Source organism: Balaenoptera musculus, chromosome 10 (assembly GCF_009873245.2).
Source record: "Balaenoptera musculus isolate JJ_BM4_2016_0621 chromosome 10, mBalMus1.pri.v3, whole genome shotgun sequence".
In the NCBI taxonomy this organism is placed as follows: Eukaryota; Metazoa; Chordata; class Mammalia; order Artiodactyla; family Balaenopteridae; genus Balaenoptera; species Balaenoptera musculus.
Window position 1 is genome coordinate 93,074,368 of NC_045794.1, and position 25,314 is coordinate 93,099,681.

Consider the following 25,314-nt stretch of genomic DNA (forward strand, 5'->3'; position numbering starts at 1 on the left):
TGCTGTGGGGGGATGGGAGGGAGGCTTTGGCCCGGGAAGGGCACCTGGGAGCAGAAGGGGGTGGGCAATGCCCCTGGGAGGAGAGTAAACTCCCTCAGGAGGTGCTGCCTGAGAGCCTGGAGCAGAGCTTTCAACCACTTCTGCTCGGGGCGGCTTTGCTGTACCAGGCATCAAGGACCCTTAGCTCCTCTCCTGGAAATCCTTTTCTCCCGGAACATTTTGCCTTGTTAGTTTTTGCTGATTCTTGAGAGATTTCCTTTGGGTCTCAAAATACTTTCTCTTGATAATATGTCTCAGGTGGATTTAAGATCACAGCTATTACATCAGGATTTAACTTTGACTTGACTTGTGGGGAAAGAAAAAAAATCTCATTGTTTCAGTAGAAGTTCCACTCTGGCACCGCCTGATGAGTTTCTTCATTGGATTATTCAAGAAATAGCTACTGAGTGCTTTTTACGTGCCAGGCACTGGGCTGGGAATACAATCATGAACGAGATAGGTAGAGTCTATCAGAGTCCTAGTGGAGTTGGCAGCACTGCGAGGGAGCTGGTTGCTCAAATAGACAAGGACCCCACAGCGTGATAAAGGTGCTAGGCTCTGGGAACCCCTTCAAGGGCATGGAGGACTTCTTGGAGGAGGTGATGTTTCAGCTGAAACCTGGAAGATGAGTAGGAACTTGCCGACAAAGAGGGGAGAGAAGGGCGTTGCAGGCAGAGGGAAACAGCGTGCATGAAGGTTTGGCCACTGGGCAGGAGGGGAGGAGGGAGGCTCAGCTTTTTCCTGCCCTCTGTGGTGACAGGGACCTCTAGATAGTCCTGGCCTTTGACTCTTGAAGGATGGAAGGGCAGGACCCACCACGAGGAAGGAGATAAAAAAAAATTGCATGCACTCACGGAGGAAATATTCTGCTGTGTCAGCTTCGTAATCTGCATCCTCTGGGAAGTGATCGATTTGCTTGCAGAGACCTTTGAAGTTCCCTGGAAAACAAGGGAAGAAAGAGCTCGTAAGACATCCTAGGCTCCGGGGATTCAGAGCCCACCGGCCTCTTCCTGGCTTCTCGCTCTTCTGAAGCTGACTCAGCCCTCTCCCTCATCCCCGGAGGAAGGTATTGCTTTGTCTGTTTGGACATCTGTCTGGTGAATCAAAACACACACCCCCGCGGTGCTGTGGAGAGGATCTAAGGCTTAAGACTTCAAAACCCAGCCTTCCATCTCTGCATCGAGGCTTCTGAGGATTAGCTGAGGCGTGGCGGGCAGTGGAGGTTTGAATCTGTGCTGGGGACTGCCACGGAGGAAGCTGGTGAATGTCAGTACACCTGCCTCTGCGCCCCAGCCCGGCTGGGAGTCACCTCGCGTCTTACATGCGAGAAAGCAGATCGCTTTCCAAAGAAGGCCGACCCCAGACGGGGCTGGAGAACATTCCCACAGACCTTTAGATGAGCTTGCAAAGCATTTTCTCATTGGCAGTTACATAGAATTCACTATATGGAGCCCCTGAAAGTTCTGAAATACCCCTAGGGTTGGGCCCCCCAAGGGGGCTGGGCCCTCTGCCAGGCTCTTGGACTACGACTCAACCTGTGAGAGGGGTGTTAGCATCTCCATTTTACAGATGAAGAAACTGAGGCTCAGGGAGGCTAAACGACTGAATAAGTACTCATGGCCAGGAAATGATGGAATAAGGGCTCAAACAAAGACCTTTTGGTTCTAAAAATTTCCTTGGTGACTGCTGAGAAAGTGAGAGCTGGCTCAGATGAAAACCCCTAGTCCAGTGTCCAGTGGGCCCCCAGCAGTGATCACTAAATGAATGAGTGAACTATTGAACGCGATCTTCATAAAAACTCATGTGGAGACTAGAATTGCAAGCATGGTCGCTTCATGACAGCAGAGTCTTTGTCTGTTTCATTCACACTGTATCCCCAACACCAGCATAGGCACTATGGATGTTGCTTAACTTTCTCTGAATGACTGAACCCTCGAACCTGTGCAGGGAGATATGGCAACAGCGGGTGAGAGGCAGGCTCTGCGGCTGGACTGCCCGGGCCTTGGCTCTGGCTCAGCTTCATGAAGACGCCTCAGTTTTCTCAGAGGAAAGTGGAGATCAGAGCAATGCTTCCTTCACAGTTGTCATGGGGATTACACGAGTTGACATGTCTAAAGCGCTCAGAGCAGTACCTGGCACGTTAGTAAATGTGCTGGGGGTATTGACGTGAGAGAGATATGAACCTTGACTACATTTAGCCCCTGACATTCAGGATTTTCCTGTGATGGTAGCTAATGTAACCTAATTAATACAGTCCCCAATACGTGTTAGCAATTTCTTTTCTTATTACAGGAGATTGAATCTAGTTCCCTGTGCTATACAGACCTTGTTGTTCATCCATTCTATATATAATAGTTTGCATCTGCTAATTCCATCCCTCCCCCGTACACCCTCCCCCCTGGCAACCACAAATCTGTTCTCTATGTCTGTGAGTCTGTTTCTACTTTGTGGATAAGTTCATTTATGTAATATTTTAGATTCCACATATAAGTGATATCATATGGTGTTTGGCTTTCTTTTTGACTTCCTTCACTTAGTATGATAATCTCTCGGTCCCTCCATGTTGCTGCAAATGGCATTGTTTCATTCTTTTTTATGGCTGAGTAGTATTCCATTGTAGAAAGAAGTTTTATTATTATTATTTTCAATTTTACTTATTTATTTATTTTTGGTTGCGTTGGATCTTCGTTGCTGCATGCGGGCTTTTCTCTAGTTGCGTCAAGTGGGGGCTACTCTTCGTTGCGGTGCGCGGGCTTCTCGTTGTGGTGGCTTCTCTTGTTGCGGAGCACAGGCTCTAGGTGCATGGGCTTCAGTAGCTGTGGCTCGCGGGCTCAGTAGTTGTGGCTCACAGGCTCTACAGCGCAGGCTCAGTAGTTGTGGCGCACAGGCTTAGTTGCTCCGCGGCATGTGGGATCTTCCTGGGCCAGGGCTCGAACCCATGTTCCCTGTATTGGCAGGCGGATTCTTAACCACTGCACCTCCAGGGAAGTTCCTCTCTGGAGTGCCCGAAAGCCACAGACCTCCCATTTTCGGGAACGACTTCCAGCGCTCTGGCGCGGAGCTTAACGCTCCCGCCCTCACCCGAAGGAGCAATTTCTTTTCTTATAGGATCCTGAGACTTTGTAGCCCATGGAGTAGGTTTTATCACGTACTATAGAAATTATTTAGGAATTTTAAGGCATTAGTACACAGACCTGTGTATATCACATATAGCTGTATACATAGGATACAGGTGTGCTTATATAACTAGGTATTTTAGGTATTTCTTGCTGTTATTATGTTATGTAGGTAATTCTGTACTACATATTACAGAGAAGATGGTTGATCCTTACTCTCCAAACCCCCCTTAACTGTCTCTGTACCAAATTCGCTTCCTTTCCCAACTTTTGCAAGAAAAACAATTCCCCAGAGCATAACGGAAGTTCGGGTAGCTTCACTGCAGCTTTGTAGGATCCGTAGAGCACAGCGTTTCACTCCAGATGCTCCCATCAGGGTAGGCGGCTTCTAAGTGTGGTGGGCAGTCTCTTCTCTTGCTCAGCACCCTCCCCCGCCCCATACCTTGCTGTCTCCCCCTCCTCTGTTGTCCTGATCACGTCCCACCCTGCTCTCGGCATCTTGCTGCATTAACCGGAGGCCTCCCGCTCCCCCTCCTAGCTTAGCCTCCAGCCAGCCACACACTCTTCTCTCCGGAGAAGAGTCTTTGTACCCGCTGCTAAGAGGATAACACAACCTCCCCATTGTTAAAAGTACAAATCAGTGTATTTACAAAGCACTTTGCAGAGCGCTTTCATTTTCTCTCAATTTAGTCTGACAAATATTTCGTCAGTGCCAACTTGGTGCCAGGCATCTTTACAAGGAATCCGTACAGGAGGTGAGGCGTGGAGAATGGTACTGACGTGCCCCGAGGCTCCTAAAAAATGGGGGGCAGTGTTCAACCCCCAACCAAGGGATCACAGGTGGTGCCTCCACGTCTCTCTTCTAAGGGCCCCACCCTTCAGGCTGGTGGACCACACCTGCACCTTCTCCCCACGCAGCCTGGCTGTCCGCTGCCCCAGCCCGTGCCTCCGTCATCCTTGGACCTTTGGGTCCCGGCATGGTGCCTAGCGCAGGAGAAGCGCTCCAGAGATGCTTGTTGAGAGGCTGTGTCAAATAATCAGCAGCCAGACCTCTCCAGTGAGGTCCAGACCTGGGTATCCAACTGCTTGTTTGATGTCTCCTGGTGGATGTTTTAAAAGCACCGTACACTCAACAGGTCCAAACTGGAACTCATGATCTGTCCCTCAAGCCTGGTCTTCCGGAGGCAGCAGCTAGGTCAGCCAATGCCTCTCCATCGCTCCCTTGTGAAAACTGAGCCTAGCCATCATTGCCGACATCTCCTCCTATTCCCTGCAGGCTCCATTCATCACGACGTCCTGTCTGGATTAGCTCTCAGTATCTCTCAAACCCATAGATCTCTTTCCAACAATAGTGACACCCACTGCCAGGTGGGTGCTTGTTTCCCTGGATGACTGCAGTAGCCTCCCCACTGGTCATTTTGTACCCACTGTTATCCGTCTCTACAGAGTAATCATAGTGAACCTTTGAAAATGCAAATCTGTTCAAGCCACATCCAGTTTGAAACACTCAACAGCTTCTCGATGCTCTTAGGGAAAAGCTCAACAGCTTTAACAGGGTCTGACCCCGACTTCTGTCTGGTCTCACCTCCCTCTTGGTGCATGTGCCATCTCTGCTGTTCTTCCTGCCATGCTTGCTCCTACCACAGGGCCTTTGCACACACTGGTCTACCTTCCTGTGCCCCCATCGTATCCTTTGTTGTCCCTCTCTCAACCTTCTTTGGCCCTCCTGCACTGTGCTAGTGGGGTGTCTGCCATTATGCTGGCTGCTCTGTGTTGGGGGGAGGTGTTAAGGCATGAATGATGCTGGTGGGAATGTTCTGGTAGAGAGGGAAGAATTGATAACCCAGGGAGGGGATGGGGCAATGCAGGAGCAATGTGAGAGGGGATGAGGTCTGGGACACAAGTGCAAAGTTGGCCTTATATGGACGATGGTGTGTCCGCCGCACCGGGAGGGAAGGGGCATCTGTGGATACAGACGCAGGGGATGAGTAGGCATGGTGGGAGATTGTGACACTTCTCTTCTGGTTGCTTTTCTTGATGAAATGGGAAAGTGAAATTTTTCTCCATGAGAGTGGGAGAGGGAATGGACCAGGCTTGAGACATGAAGTATGGGTGTTGGTGGCTTGAAGGTCCCTCTAGAGATTCTGTGGTTTTCTCTGAACACATTTAGTATGTGGCTGCCGTCTAGCTGGAGGGTTGCCTTTAACCAGGATGAGGGTCAGTGAGATGAACGCAAGAAGGTGAGGGGAGAAAGGGAGTGATTCTGAAGATGGATCAGACCCTAAGCTGGTAAAGGGGACAGTGAAAAGGTGGTGGGATCAACGTACTGGAAACGTAAGGTGAGGGTCAAGGGATGGTGGCGGGAGTGAGCTGGAAGGGCGGGGCATGGGAATCAGAGAGCAGATGCAAAAGACTGAGATTGTGGAAGGGGCGTGGTGATTGGTAACCTCAGGGTCAATGATAAGACCATGAACGGGGTGCCTCAAGTAGGGTGGAGGTAGGGATGCCATTCAAAGTATTTAGCAAAGCTCATACAGATTAATATACAAGACAAAACTAAATAACTTTTGTACATAAAACAAAACTAAATGTTTGGTTTTATTTCCTATATACATCAATTACATATTATAAAACTGCTCACCAAGTTAAATGTTGACATGCAAACGATTCATCAAATTATTCTAATAAACCCCAAATCAATGGTTGGTTTTTAGAAATTATTGGTGTGATCTTTTGATGATGAGGCTCTTACAAGCTAAATGATCGCCCTGTCTGGACCGCGATTTGACACAGGGAACCACACCAGATTCTTCTGGCCCTTCTCTGTTAGAAGAAGAGTCATCCTGTCTCTGTGATAACAGAATTTTCTCCTAACCTGCCTGATGCAGTTCAGTTAAGGGCTTCTCCGAGAAAATAGCCCTCTGTCCTGGAAAGTGCCAGAGCTGCGAGTGGTAGAGGGGGCGTGGTGGTGGAGGTGAGAAGGACGGAAACCTCACAGGCAGTGCTCTCGTGGGCAGTGGGGTGAGCACAGCCCGGTCCTGCCACTCAGGACCCTTCGAAGGTTCTGTTCTTCTTGGGTCCTCGCATACCCCCTGCAGAGCCAGAGGTACCGGGGCCTGTAGAGGCACAGAGCTCACCCTCCATCCATCCTTGGGGAGTGGGGAGAGGCCATGGGCCTCAGTCCCAGCCCCTTCCCTCTCTGTCTGTCACAACCCTGCTCAGCCCTCTTGCTCACACTTGGTGGGGCTGATTGATGCTATGGGGTTTCAGTATTAAACAAGCAGTGATGCAGGACTCGTAAGGGCTGGCTGAGCGAGGGGGGCGAGGCCAGGTACCGGGCGGACTCTCTGCCTGCTTGTGAAATCTCCCAGAGGACCACAGGAGTAGCACTAGGGAATGAGGTAGCAGCAAGTGGCAAACGTCTCAAAGAATGGGTGGGGGGATGCCCGGGATGCGAAGAATAGAGGCGAGGGGGAGTCAGGGTAGAGAAGGCTGGGATGAATTTCAGGGAGAAAGGATTTTAGGAGAGAGGTCGGGAGATGGAAACAGCAGGGAGGGTCCCACCACCCCCCAGGCCCAGGGGTGTGGGTGATAAAACACCCCCGTGTGGGAGATGGCAGGGGGTGGTGTCCTCAGGGGAGGACAGGTTTCCATCAGAGCAAGAAGAGAAGAGATTGAGAACATGGGGGATTTTGCAGACATCAGGACAAAATTCCAGAAATCCCAGAGCAAGGATTTGTGGGGCTGGGGGAGTTGGAGATTGGGTCAGAACCCTGAGGGACGAATGGTTGGTGGTGAGGAAAGACCCAGATAACCTGGGACTCAGGCTATGGCAGGATTGGTCCCAATGGTCTCTGAGGTTGATGGTGATGATGAGGCTGTGAGTGTCGGCTGGAAGCATAAGGGGTCTCCAGGAGCACCTGGGGCTCTGTGGCCCAGGACTCAGTCTGACTAAGGTGGCGCTGAGGCTCATGAAGGGGTGGTGCTACCAGTAGCACCGCATCACTTTTGGTGGAATTTAAGTTTGGTAGAACATCTGTGTCGGCAGACATTACTACCGACAGCGAAGAGGGGTGTCATCTTGTTTTCCTGATGCCAGCCTAGAGTTCTGCTGTATTTCTTTCTGGTTGGTGGTCATCAAGCCCAGGAGTTGAGACAGCTTCAGGCATAGATGGATCCAGGTGCTCAAAAATCTGGTGTCTCTCACCATCTCTGATCATCCTTCCTCCCTCCCCAGGGTAGAGACTAAGGGCTGACTAAGTGCTTGGGCCTGGTGTGGTGGAGGGAAATCTGACCTGATTCTTGCCCTTCAGGGGCACACAGTCTGGGGGGAAAGACAGAAAGCACAGAATTTACTAGAATGTAATATCTCACGTCGTATATTAGAGGGATGTATAAGGCCTTATGGGAGCATAGTTGTTCAGCCGACATTTATGTAGCACCAACTGTATGCTATGCTTGTGTGATCTGCTGAGGACACAAAGGAAAAAAATATACTTTCTGTCTCCATAGACCATGCCATCTATGGGAGACAGAGAACAGAGGCTGTGGGGTAGCAGGATGTGTGTTGTGACAAAGCGGGGCGTGTCTGGGAGCACACGGAGGGCTGCAGATCCAGGTGTGTGAGTGTGCAGGTGTTGACACAGGCCTCCTGACTTGGAAGGTGGAGGAGTTAGCCAGGTGAAGCAGGTAGGTAGAGATGTGTGTGTGTGTGCGTGTGTGTGCGTGTGTGTGTGTGTTGGGGCGTGTGAGGAAGCGGTGGAGGGTGAGAAGGGATTCTAGGAAGAAGGACCAGCAAGAGCAAAGTCAGGGAACTGCTGGGCACACAGCAGGGAGCAGAGTATCCCAGGGGTCAGGCAGGTCCTCCAGGGCAGAGTTGTGGGTAACAGGGAAGCCTGGAAGCAGCGGTGTGCTGGAGCCGGCCTACATCACGGGAGCTGATTGTTAGCGTCTCTTCCTAACTCACATGAGTAGCTTGAAATCAGCCATGGTGGGAGTATTTGCACCACGGGAATCGGCAAACACTACAAATCAAGGTCCCCTTTCCCTGCCCAGCGAGCCAGCTGTTAAACATTTACCAGGACACCCTTGCATGAAGGGCAATCCCGTATGAGGGCTTGGCTGGTGCAAAGATGTGACATCTTCATGGGATTGGAGATTTACAGAAAGATTGGTCCCTTTGAGAGGGCTGGATGGGTCAGGGGGAGGGCAGGAGATGGCTGGGGAGCGGCAGGGGCGAGGTCCCGCAGGGGCTTGTGGTCCAGGCTGAACTGAGGAGGGGGTATCTCAGCGTCCACTCCCCCTACAAGCATTGGCTTTGAGCTTTTGGAGGATGAAGAGGTGGGGGGACTCTCCCACCATGAACTATATAAAGGATTATTCTAATCACCGCGAAATCTCTACTGAACCTCCACCTCCAGAAGGGCCAGTGATGACATGCCAACCCCAGAGCCCAGGGACTTCAGGCCGAGCTGAGGTGGGAAGGCCAAGGGCTGTGCCTGAGGCAGCTACAACTCTGCCTCCAGGAATTTCCTGCTTCAGACTGAAAATTTCAGCTTGCAGGTATTAAGTAGTTTAAAAGGAGGTTTCATCAGCTTTGTAAAAAGCACATTAATATCTCACAGCACCAACTGCTGTCTCATTTCTTTGAGATGCAATAAGCTCTTCATAAACCTGGTCGTTAAGGGTTGAACAGACGCTGTTTTATTTTCCACATATTCACGAGAGTCTGAAAGAGCAGCTCGGAGCCGGGAGGGTACACGGAGGGGGGCCGGTTGACGCACGGGGAGGAGATCGGCTAAGTAATTTTTTAAGTGAAGCAGAGGAAGGGCTTGGTGGGAGCTTTTTGTGCTGTGTTTTAGACCTTTTCTGCTCCCGGCTGTTTGCTTTGCTGGCAGGGCCCTCCCTGACTGCAGGGATTAAGGAGACCTTGGGGCGGGTGGGCGAGGCGTGGCTCCTCCCTCTCGGGAACCCCAGGCCCCAAACAGCGCTGGCACCGGCTGCTGGAAAGTGTGAAACAACAGCCTGTGTGGCTGTCCATAAGTTCACTCATTCCCCGTTCATTCATTCACTGAATTGTTTTGAATGCCTGCTGTGTGCTAGGTCCCGTGCAGGCACTGGGCCGGGTTAGAGTGGGGTAAGAAGTCTGTTCTGCCTGCCTGCCTTCCCCGATTCTGCCCTATCTTGTGCCCTGAGCTCTCGCCTTCTAGAATCCCTGGGCACAGCACTGAACACTTGCCCACACAACCTCTGGGAGTATATCCTGTCCTGATTCTTGTCAGCTGCTTCTTTAGTCCTTTCAGTGTGATGTGGGGAAGAGATTGGACCCCAGACTCAGAGAGTTCCAACTTCTAAGCCTGGCTCTGCTAGCTATTAGCTGTGTGGCCCTGAGCAAGTCATGTGACCTCCCTGTGCCTGTTTCCTTAGCTGTCAAAGGGGGATGTTAATCTCTGCCCCGTGGGGAGATTCTGAGGACTCAAGGAGATAACAGAAGTGAAGGCCCCTTGTGCAGTCCCTAACCCAGAGCAGGCACTCAACGAATGTAATCCTTCTTTCTCTTTCTTCTTCAAATGATGCCTCTTTCAGGAAGCCTTTCTTGATTGCCCTTAGTTGGAAAAACTCTTTCCCTCCTCTATGCCTCTATGAAGTGCTTCTAGATTTTAATGGGCATAGGAGTCACTGGGGGATCATGTTAAACCAGATTCTGACTCAGTGGGTCTGGCGTGGGGCCTGAGACTTTACATTTCTCACAAGTTCCCAGGTGAGGCTGGTGCTGCACGGTCCCTGGTGGACCACACTTTGGGTTGATTTTCGAGTACTTTGTATCTGCTTTGATCATATTTTGTGTTCTGGTATCATTGTTTAGGAACAAATGGCTGCAAATCTGTAAGTTTCTCAAGGGCAGAATTTCTTCTAGAGAGCTTCCTGAACATACCATATTTCCCTTGATGCCAAGATGCTCACATGCACATTTCAGTGAAATTGGGTTATGTCTTATAATTGATGGGTTCATTTACTGCTGTGTGTCTCTTTTCTCCTGAAAAATCATTATTGCATTGATGGTGTGTCTCATAATTAATGATAATGGCTACACAACAAGTGTTTATTGAACAAATGGACAAATAAATGAATCTGTGTGTGTGTGTGTGTGTGTGTCTGTGTGGGCAGAGAGTATTGTATACATTTCCATTCTCCTGAACAGATGAACATTATGACAACTATTAGAATCCCTGGGGCACCAGGATCTTTTGTACCTCGCTTATTAAAAGCTTATTTGACAGTATCAAAATATGTGTATAACCCAAACCCCAGCAATTTCTCTTAGAAATTTGCCTTGGGAAACCCTTGCATGTATGCATAAGAAGATGTGTACGAGAATGTTCCTAACAGCATTACTTGAAACAACAAAACACTGGGAACAACTCACATTTCTATTGTCAGAGGAATGATAACAGCTTGGAGTATATTAATATAATGGGATATTACACAGCAATGAAAGAGAGTAGATTACAGCTACACATGTCAACACGGTTGAGTTCCACACACATACTACTAAACATAACAGAACAGAAATAGACTCACAGGCATAAAACATGAACTTACCGTTACCAAAGGGGAAAGGGGGGAGGGATAAATTAGGAATTTGGGATTAAAACATACATGTTACTATATATAAAATAGATTACCAGGGACTTCCCTGGTGGCACAGTGGTTAAGAATCTGCCTGCCAACGCAGAGGTCATGGGTTTGAGCCCTGGTCCGGGAAGATCCCACTTGCCGTGGAGCAACTAAGCCCATGTGCCACAACTACTGAAGCCCGTGAGCCCAGAGCCTGTGCTCCGCAGGAAGAGAAGCCACCTCAATGAGAAGCCTGTGCACCACAACGAAGAGTAGCCCTCGCTCGCTGCAACTAGAGAAAGCCCGTGCGCAGCAACGAAGACCCAATGCAGCCAAAAATAAATAAATAAATAAATTTATAAAAAAAAATTTTTTTTTAAATGGATTACCAACAAGGACCTACTGTATAGCACAGGGAATTATATGCAATATCTTGTAATAACCTATAATAGAAAAGAATGTAAAAAAAGAACGTATATATATATAACTGAATCACTTTGCTGTATACCTGAAATGAATACAACATTGTAAGTCAACTGTATTTCAGTAAAAATAAAAACAAAATACTGAACGTAAAAATCAAGCCACGGAAAAATACATATGGTATGATTCCATTTTCACATAGTTAAACATGTACAACTGGACGATAGATTGTTTAGAAATACATGTTTGTGGTGAAACTGTAAAGTCAAGCAAGCAGTGTTAAACACAGAATTCAAGAGGGTATTGCTCCGAGATGGGGGAGAGTGGTTGTGGTGGCAGAGAGGGGACAGGTCAGCTTCAGCGTACTGGGAGATGCCATTTCTTAACCTGGTGGTCAGTGCACAGGCCCTCATTTTATTGTTATTCTCTATGCTTCGCTATGGCAGAGCCTGCTGGCTGTTTCCTAATGTCTTGTTCTTGCCGTCTTCCCACATTTTGCCGGGACAGATGGCTTCCCAGAATATAGACTTTAGTTCCCAGCCTCTCTTGCAGCTAGCGGTGGCCATGTGACCAAGCTCTGACCAATGGGGTGTAAGTGGAAGTGGAGGGAGCAACTTCTGAGAAATGTCCTTCGGGGGATGGCATGTGCCCTTCTCGACGACCCTTTCCTCTAGGCACATGGAACAGGGAGCTCCAGTTGCCGTCTTGGACCATGACACAACCTTGAGGATGGAGAGCTGCATGATGGAAGAATCAAATAAAGGCATCTGGGCCACGCCGCCATGGAGTGCCTTATCTCCTGGACATTGTATCTCCAGAGTCAGGTGATGGGAGAGAAATAAACTATCTTTTTAATTTTAGTTAAAAAAAACAACCCTTGGGCTTCCCTGGTGGAAGTTCCCCATGATAGTGTAGGGCCCGTGCACCGCGATGAAAAGTGGCCCCCGCTTGCTGCAACTGGAGAAGGCCCTCGCACAGAAACGAAGACCCAACACAGACAAAAATAAATAAATAAAATAAAATTAAAAAAAATTAAAAATAAAAGATAGCATCATGTAATGGCAATTCTATAAATCTGGGTTTTTGAAAAAAAAACAACAACAAAAAACAACCCTTGTTGCCAAGCCTAATCATAATCAATGTAATCATACATATTAAAATAGTCTTCTGTATGTATTTAATATTAGATACATTTTAAAGAACCCTCAGTGCCTGCATAGAGCAGGTGCTCACTACGTATCTACAGAATAATTGAGCAAAAGAATGAATTAAAAATTATCTCAATGTTCCTCACAACCCCTTTGTTCAGGATAAACTTTGCTCTGGTTCAGTGCTGGCTGTGCCTGTGAATAAGGGAAGAGGTGGGCAGGGGCGTTGCTGAGAATGAGCGTGCAAGGGAGAAAGTCAACTTAGACGAGGGAGCCAGGTAGGAGGTGCAAGACAGTGGGTTTGACTTCAGACAGGAAGAGTGAATGGATCCCAGTGAAGATAAGTGAACGAGATTGTCGGTGCTTAGAGGTTGTGGACGAGGCCCCAGAGATGTTGGTCAGGGCCTTACACTGGGGGCTGTGGGTGTCACAGGCAGGGGTGCCCTCATTGGCTGGTGGATCAATATGAGCCTGACCAAGACTGAGAACTTGGAGGATCTGGGTTCTGAACTTCAAGGCCCCTTCATCACAGCCTTGCAGCTCTGTCGCCCCTACCCCCATAGTGCGGACAACTGGAGCAGGCTCCCGGGGACAGGAAAACCTCAGACCTACAATCACCACAATGTGATTGAAAGCCTGTTCCCAATGAGGTTAAAGACACTCCACAGAGGTAACAAGTCAACCTAAAATGTACTCTATAAAATAGGCCTGTAAGTTTGGGTGTTGTCATAAGCCGTGAGGAAACCTCTCCCAAATACAATTCTATTAGTTCAACTCCTGCTGCTAGAGAGATAGCGAAGGTCAGTGGTTAGCCTCAGAGTCTGGAGGCGGGCAACCTGGGTTCATATCCCATTTATACCACTGAACCTCTCTGAACCTCAGTCTTTTCATCTGTAAAATGGGGAGACAGTAGACCTATCTCATAGGGCTGTGAACATTGCATAACACACTGAATTGAGAGGGCTTAGCACAGTGCCTGGCATCCAGTAGGCGCTCAATAAAGTAGCACCGCTCAGGTGCGCTCTGCCCTGGGCCCCATGCTGGGGGTATAGATGCGTTACACACAGTCTCTGCTCTCAAGAAGCTCACAGACTAGTCAGAGAGAGTAGTGATTACACTCTGATGTCAAGATTGCTCCCAGGTGGAGGCAGGCCCAGGGAGTACGGGAACCTGATAGGCATAGATCCTCTGGAACAGGACTGGTCAAAGGACTCTGTCAACCCCAGAGCCCCAGGAGTAGGCGGATAATGAATAAATACTGCCATGTGCCAACAGCTCTAAATTCATCTTGAGAGGCTGGTGGCATAGTGGAAAGATGGCTGGGCCACTTAGTGAGAGAGCTGGTGCTTGAGCCGTCTTTCTGCCACGTCTTAGCCATGTGATCTTGGGCAAGTCATTCACTTTGGGATTTATTCAATATTTCATCTGGTCCTCAAACTTCTACTGAGAGTCCACTAGCTCTGGTGGTTGAGCTGGGTGCCGTGGTAGAGAGGGGGTCAGTACAGCAGGAGTCGCCATCCCCAAGAATGGTGTCTAGGAGACATTGAGACAAATAATCAACTTACCTGACCCAGAGTGAAAACAACAGCAAGGGCGGGGATGGTCACGGTTTTGGTCCCTTGGAGAAGCTGCCACGAGCTAGGTGCTGGGCTAAGCACTTTACACTTAATCCTAAAAAACCCCTTTTATTATTTTCTCTACTTTAAAGGTGTGGAAATAGAGGCACAGAGAGGTGAAGACATGCACTGAAAGATTCACAGTGTGAGCAAAGGAGCTGGGATTTGACCTCAGGCAGTGGGGTTCTAGTGACCACTAGGTGATATTGTTACAGCAGAGCACGGGAAGCTGGAGGGTGGGCGGGAGGGTGCCTGGCTCCGTCTGGGTGGTGGTGGGTTGTCGGGAAGGCTTCCTGGAGGAAGCTCCATCTCAGATGAGCCACGAAGGATAAGTAGAAATTGGCAGAGGAGCGGGAGGGTGGGGAGGTGCTGGGAGGAAGACCAAGGGTTAACCAAAAAGGGAAGATGGGATCCTGCGGCCGAGAGCTTTGGTCTGTCTGAAGGACAGATGGTTGGGCTGGATGTAAGCCTGTGTGTGTGTGTGTGTGTGTGTGTGTGTGTGTGTGTGTGTGTAACCAGTCCAGAGAGATAGTAGCTGTGGTCAGATTATTTGGGACCTAATAAGCCATGCAAAGTATGGACTTAGGAGCAGTGGGGGAGCCACCTGCTTTTAAGCAGGTAGTTAATGTGACCAGACTTGTGCTTTAGGATGATGGGGAGTGGATTGGAGAGACAAACCTGGAAACCATGAGCCCAGTCCAAGCCACCAGCATCTCTCGCCTGGACCAGTGCGATGGATGTAGTCCAGGTGAGAGATGGAGGTGGCTCAGGCAGGGTCAGGACAGTGGCGCTAGAGAGATGTGGGTGGATATGAAGTCAGTTGAGATTTATTTATCTGTAAAATGGGGAAATGGGCCAGTCCTGCTTTCCTGAGGGTGTAATTGAATAGATGAAATGAGGTGAAATTGAGAGCTAATAAAACCCACTTGGTAAATTGCAAAACTCTGTGCAGAGGTGCAGGCTGATTAGCACAGTTATGCTTCAGTGAATGAGATGGGGCCAGACAAACAACTCTCCCTCCATATATATATACCTCCTGTTCCCTGGACACACTGCTGCTCTAAAACTCACTGGTTGTGCCACCTCGGGTAAGTCACTTCCCCTCCTCTCAACTTCTATCTTCTCCTTTGTAAAAGTGTTTATGTTGTAAAAATGAATAAGATAAGGTGCAGAGTACTTGACACTACGCCTGCCACATAGAAAGTGCTAGGAAATAAAAATCTTTCCAGAGCTAGCGTCTCTTCCACTACTCTGTGTACAAAGATCACAGGGCCTGGCTGCCAGGATGCGTCCCACAGGCACTGTCATCTGAGGGACCCTCCTTCCTGCCAGCATCTTGTGAAGGTCTTCAACACGTTGCCAAGATGTCTCCATGGAATGAGAAAATGCCAATGGCCTTTCCCACTTTGCAGAATCTGCCTTGATTTTTTGACCACCAGTTTCCCCCAGGCCTCTTTGATTCATTTTCATCTGCTTAGGTATATTCAGTTTCATGGCAGAGATCCAGGCCAAAGTGGTCAAATGCCATCGAAACCACTGGCCCATGAGGATGGAAATGTTTCATGAGATGAGGGTCCATAGGCCTGGGGATGCCCATCTAACCACACTCTTGTTTCCAAACCAAACGTGCTCAGAAATCTTCAAGTCTCCCGTTACCTGAAGCACAAAGGGCAGACATCACGGCAGAGCCAGATTCTCAGCCGTGTCCAGTTGGACCCAAAGCTTCCCACCTTATCTGCTCTGACTTTTGTCTCCCAGCTATGCTGGACTCAGGAGAGCATTTGCCTTTCCCCTTTCCTCACGATTGCATACACTTTCGTTCCCTGCTGAATCAAGCTCGCCCCTCTTCTCCATCTGAAACAATGCCCGTTTCACTCCAGAGGGTAGGAATGTACAGGCAGGACCGGGACTAGGGTCAGGTGCCTAGGGTCCAATTTAAGGAGGCACTCACCCTCAGGGTCGTGCAGGTGCAGTGAGCACCTCCTTCAATTTCGCAGCTTGTCCTAGCCTGGCCCAATGAAGGGGAGATGTCAGATTAGTACCTGGGTGGGTGTTGTGGTTTTCAGAACTCCCATGGTAGTGAGCTCCCTGTCACTGGAGGGGTTCAAGCAGAAGGTGGTCAGCTGCCTCTTAGGGAAGCTGAAGAGGGCATTTCTATACTAGCTGGGAGGTGGAGTAGGTGGTTCTGGGGTCTTCCATCCTCTGGAAGCTAGGATTTACGGAGCCCTCCCTAATCCCACAGCTCAGAGCTGCCTCTCCTTTCTTTCAACTCTGCTTTTACCTCCAAGATCACTCATCTGGCAATTAACCACAGGCTGCCTCATGACAGCTCTTATATTGCTGTCTTGTCATTTCAAATTTCACAAGTGTAAGTGTCATTTTCCTAATAGCGTTCCACATGCATTGAGGAGAAGGATTGAACTGTACACTTTCTGTTCTCTCTCTCAGTGGGTGAGGGAGCCTCTCTAATGTTTATTTAAAATCTTCTCTGTGCCAATACTTTACACCTCACTTGATTCAATTATCACATCAACCCCTTGGGTAGGTTCTGTTAATGCCCATTCTACAGATGAGAAACTGGAGGCTCATAGAGCTTGATTAATATCAGCTACTCTTTTTAATAGACACTCAGGACTGACGCTATCAGACTGCCTGGGTGTGGAGCCTCCAGCAAATTGCTTAAGTGCTTTTGGCCTCGGTTTCCCCACTACAAAATGGGATAATACGCACTTCCCTGGTGGTTCGGTGGTTAAGACTCTGTGCTTCCAATGCAGGAGGCACGGGTTCGGAGAACTAAGTTATCCCTGGTCGGAGAACTAAGATCCCACATGCCGCAGGAGTAAAAAAAAAAAAAAAAAAAAAAGGGATAATAACATCACCAATTTCATAGGTTCTTGTGAGGGTTGAATAAGTTGACATGCATGTCAAACTCTTAGAACAGTGCATGTCATGAGCTTTCAGTACATGTTACCTGTTATTAGTTTCTATTGTCATTGTTATCAAAAGAGTGGTGAGCCTTGTCATATCTAGAAAAAAGAATGATCAGAATGTGAGTCTTAGTATTTCCCGGAGTTTAAATAAATCTGGACCAGTCATCCAGGTGGGAAGACAGGGCCACTCACTGTCAGAGCTTGTGATTTTCTCAGAATTGTCCCTCTCTCCGGGAGAGAGAATCCTGCCCAGAAGCCATTTGTAGAAATGGAAACTTGAGTATCTCATGAGTCTAATTGGCAGGAATCCATCCCCCGGAACTTGATTACCGTTGGGGAAATTGCCAAAAGAGTTTTCAAGACTACAAAGTTGGGACTTCCCTGGTTGTCCAGTGGCTAAGACTCCGAGCTCCCAATGTGGGGGGCCTGGGTTCAATCCCTGGTCAAGGGAGCTAAACCCCACATGCCTCAACTAAAGATCCCACATGCCGCAACTAAAGATCCCACATGCCTCAACTAAAGATCCCACATGCCGCAACTAAGACCTGGCACAGCCAAACAAATAAATATTAAAAAAAAAAACCCTGAACAACTATTTCTAGAATTAAAAAACAAAAACTAAAACAAAACAAAAACTACAAAGCTGCGGGCAAGACTTGGTCTTCAGTTATTGATTAATTGATTTTGATCAAAAACATGTTGGCAGCCTTCCGTGTGCTAGGCACCCTGCTAAGGAAGCACATAGGGATGAAAAAATGAGAATCTTTGCTCTGAAGCCTTCGTAGTCTGGGGGAGGGGTGGACCCAGTGAGCCCTGGCCCCACAAAGCCAGCCTGTACTCAGAGAGGTACAAACAAGACAACCAAGCTGCCCGCCTTCTGCCTTTTCACCACAATCTGCAAGAGGAAAGGGGTTCTTGAGGGATGAGGAAAATTGCTGAGAAAAGTGGCAGCTGACCCAGACAGCTCCGTGAGGACAAGGATGAGGAGGCAGGCGGAGTTGGTTGTACCAATTGCCAGGTGTGCGTGGAAGAGATGGAGGCAAGCTCTGGTGGGGGTGGACCACCAAAGCCTCTGCCACCCCGCTGAAGAAGAGTGGGCTCTGGAAAGACCTGCCCTGCCAGTGCCTCTGACTGCAGTTGGCTGCTAAGAGCTGCACTTTGGTTGCTATTGGGAAGGCAAATGCCATTTGCATTTCTGTCACTTAAAACAATGTGGTGTTGTGACACTCTGGAATTTGAAGATAAATGTTTAATAAAAGGATTCAGTTTGATATAATGTCAGAACTTAATTAGATCCACAAAGCACAGAGGGTTTTTCAGGCCCTTCAATTAGGACCTATTTCGGGGTCTGGTGTGATGAATCTCCAGCGCCATCGAGGTGCTGCATGGGCTGGGATGGCACTTCCGAGTCTGAGGTCTGCCATCTGCAGATTCTAGTTCAAGGGCACTGCTTTCTGCAGCTGTAGTAGAGGTAATGCAGGGTTCCAGCCCACTCTGTGTGTGGAAACCTACATTTGCTAGGGTTGGGGCTGCAGCAGGAACCGTAGAATGATGCAAATGAACCGTAACCTATGTGAAGTTCAAGGCCATGACCCCAGGTCAGGTGAGGACTCCTTGGACTGAGGAACTGTCTTCAAGCCCACTTGGCCCTGACCCCAGGAGCAGAGAAGGTCCAGGCTGCTGGACACTGGTAAACAATCATGTTTTCGATCCTAGCCAGGGCTGATGTTTTGCAGATATGTACTGATACAAATATACTGGTTGTCATATGTGGGTTAGTAACGAGAATGCTGTCCAAACACCCGCAAATCCCCCTTCTCCCTACTTCCCTGGCCACACTGGCCCCCCTTTAGGATCTCCCGGACTGTTCCCCCAACCAGCTACTAAAGTGTTGGAGCCTGATGCAGGTGTCTCCAAGATGCTGTTCCAGCACCATGGCCAGCCTCCGTTCTGCCTGGTCAGGGTCTAGGTCTCAGCAGTCATGCAAAATGCTATCACCCCAGTTCCAGCCTTAAAAGTGACAGCAGTCTGGGTGGCAAGAGGTTATAGACCTAGTAGTAGGAGCTTCGGAGTCAGACCCCACTGAATTCAAGAACTTCAGCACTGCTGCCTATGAGCTGTGTTAGTTCTCTGAGCCTTCTCTGTGAAGGGGGTTAGTAACACCTACGTCAAAACATTGTTGTAAAAATCAAAGAACATAAATAATGTAGGTGGTTCCTGGGTGTAATGGTTTGCACTTTAGATTCATACTCCAGCAATCCAAGTTCAAGTATCAGTGGGATGTTTTTAAAGGGTGTAGAATGTATAGTTTAAGAGTATAATGTCTGGAGCAGACTGTCTAGGTTCAAATCTCAGCTCTGCCACTTACTAGCCACAATCTTGGGCAAGAAATGTCACCTCTCAGTGAGTTTCCTTATCTGACAAATGAGATCATAAATATCTGTGGGGTTGTTGGAAGGATAAATAAGCTAATGGACTTAGGAGAGTATTTGGTGCAGAGTAGGAATTCAGTAAATGTTACTATATTTATATTATGTAAATGCCTGGCACAGAATAAGTGCTTAATACATGGTAACAACTACAACCACTTTTGAGAATGGTCCTTACCAGTATTCTTCACTGCCTGTATCAATGTTTTGCACTGCTTTTGGTCCCCCAAACCTCATAACTTCTTAGAAGAGAGAAGACCATCTCATGGTGATGCTTCTTCCCTCATCCCTCCCAACTGGCCAGCATCTGCCAGGTTATTTGGCTCGTAATATAATGAACACAAGCACACAGGTCCAAAGAATGCCCTCCCCCAGGTCTCCTCAATCCTTGTTCCCCTAAAAGTAGCATGTCCATCACCCTCCAGGCTATGCTGCTACTTAGTAGGCAACCAATAAATTTTAAATCAATGAATAATGAGGGAATTTGGATCAAGGAAGTCTTTCATCCTAAACTTGGGAGAGGTTGTTTTTAACCCGTGGTTTACCAGCTGCAGACATTTCATCAGTTAGACATGCCCTTTTCCATGAATATTGTGATTTCCAAAGTGTGTTTTGCTGATGCCAGCCCAAGAGATGCTAGTAAGAGATACACCATGATGGGGTTCCTTTAAGTTGGGGCAATGCTGGGTTAAATGAGGTTAAATAGGTTTCCTTACTGTAGGGCTTTTCTGAGGCTTTACTATGCTAATTACATTCTCAAAATCACCTTTGGGAACATAGTGCACAACCTTTCCAAAAATTCATTTCAATAGAGATGTGTGTGTGTGTGTGTGTGTGTTTCATATCATGGGGCAGATTCTTTAGATTGTCCTTTGGGAGACACTGCACTAAATGAATCTTGGATTTTACACCTGTGCTTTCATGCAGAGCAGAGGGTAATGAAAAAGTAGAGTACAGAGGTTTCCAACACCTTTTTATCCTTGAGTGCTAGCACGGGAGGTGTTTTTACACATGTACCTACAACATTTGCCCACCTCCGCTCTGCCCTGTTGGCATCACTTGACCCAGCCAAGCACTCCTGCCTCCTGATGCACCCTCTTCCCGTCATGCCTGGGACCCCACGGTTGCCTGGTTTTCTTCCTGCTCATTTCAGACTCCTTTGCAAGCTCCTCTTCCTCTGATTATCTTGTTCATTTGGTGTCCTTGGGGCTCTCCCCTTGACCCTCTTTTCTTTTCATTTTATGTAAGTTCCTCCAAGAATCTCATCTCATGGATTCAATTTTCATCTACATACTGATCACCCATGAGTCTCTATGTCCAACCCAAACCTGTCTTTTTATCTTTGACTTTATGGTACACTGGCTTCCCCTCATACACATCTCACAGATATCTGCACCTCAACCTGAGCTTATTGCCCACTGTCTACATAGACCCTCTTCCAAGGCTCTTTCTGATAAACCAGGCCTTCATCCAGCCGGTTTCCCAAGCTGCAAATCTCGGAGTCATCCTTGATTTCTACCTCTCCATCCTCACTCTTGTCTAATTGCAATTCTTTAACACGTCTTGAAATCATTCATGCCTTCAGTGCAGACTACTATCCACTTTCTGTGCATTATTACAATACCTCCACCACCCAGCTGGCTTCCTTGCTCTCCTCTTACCCTCCATCTACCCTCCACCCTGCAGCCACTGTGATTTGCAAAGGTGAATCTGGGCTGCCTCTTCTCTGCTTAAAGACCTTCAGTGGGCTCCCCAATTCCTACAGGATAGGGCTCTTTGGCAAGGCCTCCAGGATTCAGCACAATTTGACTGCCTCTCCGATCTCCAGCCTCATCCCTCTCCAGAAGCCACGCCCCAGCCACCCTGAGCTGCCCCGACTCCCATGAGCCACCCCACGTGCCTGCTCCTACCTCGAACTTTCCCACATCCTTTCTGCATGTACTTCCTTTCCCTCTTTCCTACAACTCCCTCCTCTCTGCCCCCCCCCCCACCCCCATGCCTCCTACTGGTGCTTCAGCTCTCAGTTTACTCATCAATTCCCCTAGGAAGGCTTCCTTGAAGTCTGCTCCTGCCTCCACATCACCCAAAGAATGGGCTGACCCCTCTTCTCTTCCCACAGCCCTCCATGCTCTCCCATTTGGTAACACTTCCCACACCACCTTGAGATGATACATTGGCCTGTTCCTTGCCTCTTAGAGAGCTGCTGGGTTTACCATCATGTCCTTAGGCAGAAGGCAGCCTGAAACCACCTCCTCGTGTCTCCAGATGTGCCCACGCACCATCTCAGCCCTTTGCCAGGGAGCAGCAGGGAGTTGAGATCAACAGGTAGTGGGGATTATGATGCCACAATCACTTTTCCTGTGTTAGTGTAGCTAGCGAAAGGCTTGTGGAGGCAAGAGATTGCAACTATTGACTCAAATGAGGTTTGGGGATTTTCTGCGGTTTGCAACAATCCATTTGCCCATTACCAGCTGTGATGTGGAATTGACAGCACTGACGTATGGCTTGACTTGCTGCACAGGGGGGAGGGGCTCTGGAGCCTGGAGGCAGAACTGACTTCTCCTCTCCCAGCTTCTCTTGTGCCTTCCCTCACCCCCTGAGCAATGCCAGACTGGCAGCAAGGGTCTTTGTCACCAGGCACCATGACTTGGTTTACTTCCTGTTTCCCTCACAAGAGGATGCTGGCCATTAGAGCAGGGACTGTAGAGGTTTTATTCACAATGTATTCCCAATGCCCAGCAAGGGCGTTGGCTTATAGCAGGTGCTCTGCAGAATGAATGAATTTAATGAATGTGTTCGCAGCCATATGACCGCTACAGCATTTAAGGCTCCATCGGATTGCGTAGGAGGAAAAGTGCATGCACAAGGTTTGTAGTGATTGGCTGGAGTCTCTTACAGAGAAGACCAGTGAGCAAACTGCATGAGTTGCTGCCCAGTGTACACATTTTGTATATCTCATAGGTACCAGGCTTGGTTTAGTCTGTGATGACTGCTACACTTAGCTGCCACCCTCCCCCATTCACTCTGCTCTAGCCACATAAGATTCCTCGTTTGTCTTGAAACACACCAGGCAGGCTTCCCCCTCGAGACCTTTGCACTTGGGACTCCCACCCACAGTGCTCTTGTCCAGCATCTACGTGGCTGCCTCTCTCACTTCATTCAGGTCTCTGAACAAAAATCGTCCGACGACCATCCTATGTCCCCTTAGCTGGATTTATTTTTTCTTCTTATTTAATCACTAGCTGATGTCTCATCACATTTTTGTCTCTCTTGTTAGAATAGAAGATCCACAAGGGCAAGGCTTTGATTTGTTCGCTGTTGCAGCCCCAGTGTTTATATCAATGCCTGGCACATAGAAGGTGCTTGACAAATACTGATGGATTACTTGAATAAATCTTTTGCCTGCTTTGATCTAGCCTTCTTCTTTCTAAAGAAATAATGTCACAGTGGGTATCAGGTAAAAAAAAAAGACCTTACTGGCAAACTGCACTGAAAGGTAAGAAAGTGTGTTTATGTTCATCCCCCCATTTATTCCTCACAACTACTTAAGAGGTAGGGGGAATTTTCAGTTCCTATTTTTCTAACCCAGGGCTCAGAAAAATAAAGTCATTTGCCCTGAAGATTCCAAACCTGATATCCCTTGAATGACAATGTCTTCGAATTAATTAACCTCTTGTTGTCTTGGTTCCCTTATCTGTGATACAGGGATAAGAAAAGTAAATGCCTCATTGAGTTGCTGTGAAGGAGTTAATTTGGTTCAGTTTTTGGGAAGTGCCTGGCACATTCCAAGAACTCTTTAACTGTTAGTTATTATTATTGAGTCATTTTAACACTGAATGTTAATTGAAATTCCCCCTTATTAAAATTCTATCCTTGAATTTTGGATGTATTTTTCACGCAGTTGTATTGTAAGTAAGATTTCTATTAAACAGTTGTCTTTTATTTTTGAGCTCTATCCTCGTGAGGCTGCGCCATATTGAGCAGGGCTTTATGGTGCACTGGATTTTATTGTTTCCAGTTGTTCTTGTTGCTCTGTCTTCCCAATGAGAATGTAAGTCCCTGAAGAATATAGAGTATTGCTAATAGAGACCTGGATGAAGTTTACAGTTTTCCCTTTCTCATTTAGATCTGCAATTTGCTAGGAATTGATTTTTTCTATATGGCGTGAGGTAGGGGTTGAGATACATTTGGTCCCCAATTGAGTACCCAATTGCACAGCCCCATTTGAGTATCCAATTGGCACAGTCCTGCTTATTTGGCTCATAAGGTACTCCCTGCCTGGATTGGCATCTCCTTTCTCATGATCTAGTTGAGTCTCCCATGTTCTTCAAGGCACAACTAAAATCCCTCCTCCTTCATGAAGTCTTTCCTGATGAATCCATTATTCATTTATTGGATCATGATTTATTTTCTACTCTGTGTTGGGCATTGTGCTAGGCATTGGGGATACAAGGCACTGGGGCAGAGAGAATGAATCAGGGACCATCCCTGTGCTCACGACATACACAGGGGAGGGGCACAGAGGTATTGACTGAGTGATGGTACATGTCGGGGGTATAGGGAAAGAGAAGTTCTGAGAATCCTAGAGAGGTGTAACTAGGACATGACTCAGTCTGGGTGTTCAATGAAGTCCTCCTTGAGGAATCTGTGTTGACGTGGAGACCTGAAGGATGACCAGGAACTAGCTGGGCAGAGGGCAGGGAAAGGGGAGACTGATATTTCCCCATCATCAAGTCTGTTAGAGCACTGGTGTATTTATCACTCTTCAGGCTTCATGTCTTATCTACCTACCTGGATGGATGTTCCTTGGGGACTAGGAGCAGAAACTATTTTAAACAAAATTATTACAGAGCCTAGCATAGGGCTGAAAGCAAAGTAGGTGCTTAATGTAAGTTAGCTGATGATGGGTAGGATTATTATATCAATCTAGTCACGTTGGAAAGGCTGTAATCTGGAAGTTGCTCAGAGATTGGACCTGAGGGAGGGGAAGTTCACGGGCTTTTGGAAGTGGACACACCTGGTATGAACCTTGGCTTTGTCACTTACTTAACCCATTTGAGTCTCAATTTCCTCATCTCCGCCCCCCCCCCCAAAAAGATGTATAATCATATCCACCTCATAGGCTTATTATGAAGATAAAAGGAAGAAATCTATGTAAAATCCCTATCCCTGGCTCATAGTAGGTATTCAATAAAACATCAGTCTCTTGTCCCTCTTCAGTTCAAAAGGCAATATGGTGTGGTGGGATGGAGATGGGCTTGGGAATCAGACAAGGATTGAACTCTGCGTTCATCGCCTCTCTCAGCCTGTTTGTTCATCTATAGCATGGATTAATAGCCTCTGCTTTTGAGGATTTCTGAGAAGATTCGTCAAGATAATTTATGTTGAACACCTATCCCATTCTAGGGTCTGGTAACTCTGTTAGTCATCAATCTAAAACTTAGAAGCCTGACATGTTTTAGCTGTTGGCCAAGAGTATAAACATGAAGGCCTTGTAGTGTCTATCTGGCCATAGTAGCTGACGAATTAACATGTGCTGAACGACTGTCTCTGATTTTATGTGGCTGCACTCCGTCTAGGCAGAGGCAGAGGGCAGAAGGGAGGGGTGGGTGGTGAATTCTGAGTTGTGTGCTGGTTACACCTGGTGGTTTTTGGATGGGTCCCAGGACTCGGGTCTGGGACACTGCCAATCTCTCCTCTGGGACTTTGCTCCCTTGGGTCTTGGAAGGACTGACCTCCTCTTTCTTCCCGAAGAGGAGCCCGCTGCCATATGGCCATGACTTCATTTGGGCTGGAACCTGGGTGGAACCCAGAGGAAAGCAGCCAAGTGTGCCTGCAGGGGCCCCTCCGAGGCAGCTGCTCCTCTGTCACATCCCAGGCTGCAGAGGCTGCCCCGATTTGCTGCCAGGTCTGCTCTCTGCCCTCACACGAGTGACTGGCTTTCCCCTTCCTGGGGAGACAGGTGGCAGCTATATGTTCTTGGTTCCCCTCCACCT

The 25,314-nt window shown here is 48.0% G+C and overlaps 1 protein-coding gene across 1 annotated transcript in view; it reads right to left on the reverse strand.

The window, feature by feature from the left end:
- The window catches only part of CACNG2 (calcium voltage-gated channel auxiliary subunit gamma 2), a 120,684-nt gene that overhangs the window by 15,900 nt on the left and 79,470 nt on the right, over positions 1–25,314 (reverse strand). Inside the window, exon 2 of the mRNA XM_036866456.1 lies at positions 894–977. Within this exon, the coding sequence (XP_036722351.1) occupies positions 894–977 (84 nt within the window). The remainder of the gene's footprint in view (positions 1–893; positions 978–25,314) is intronic.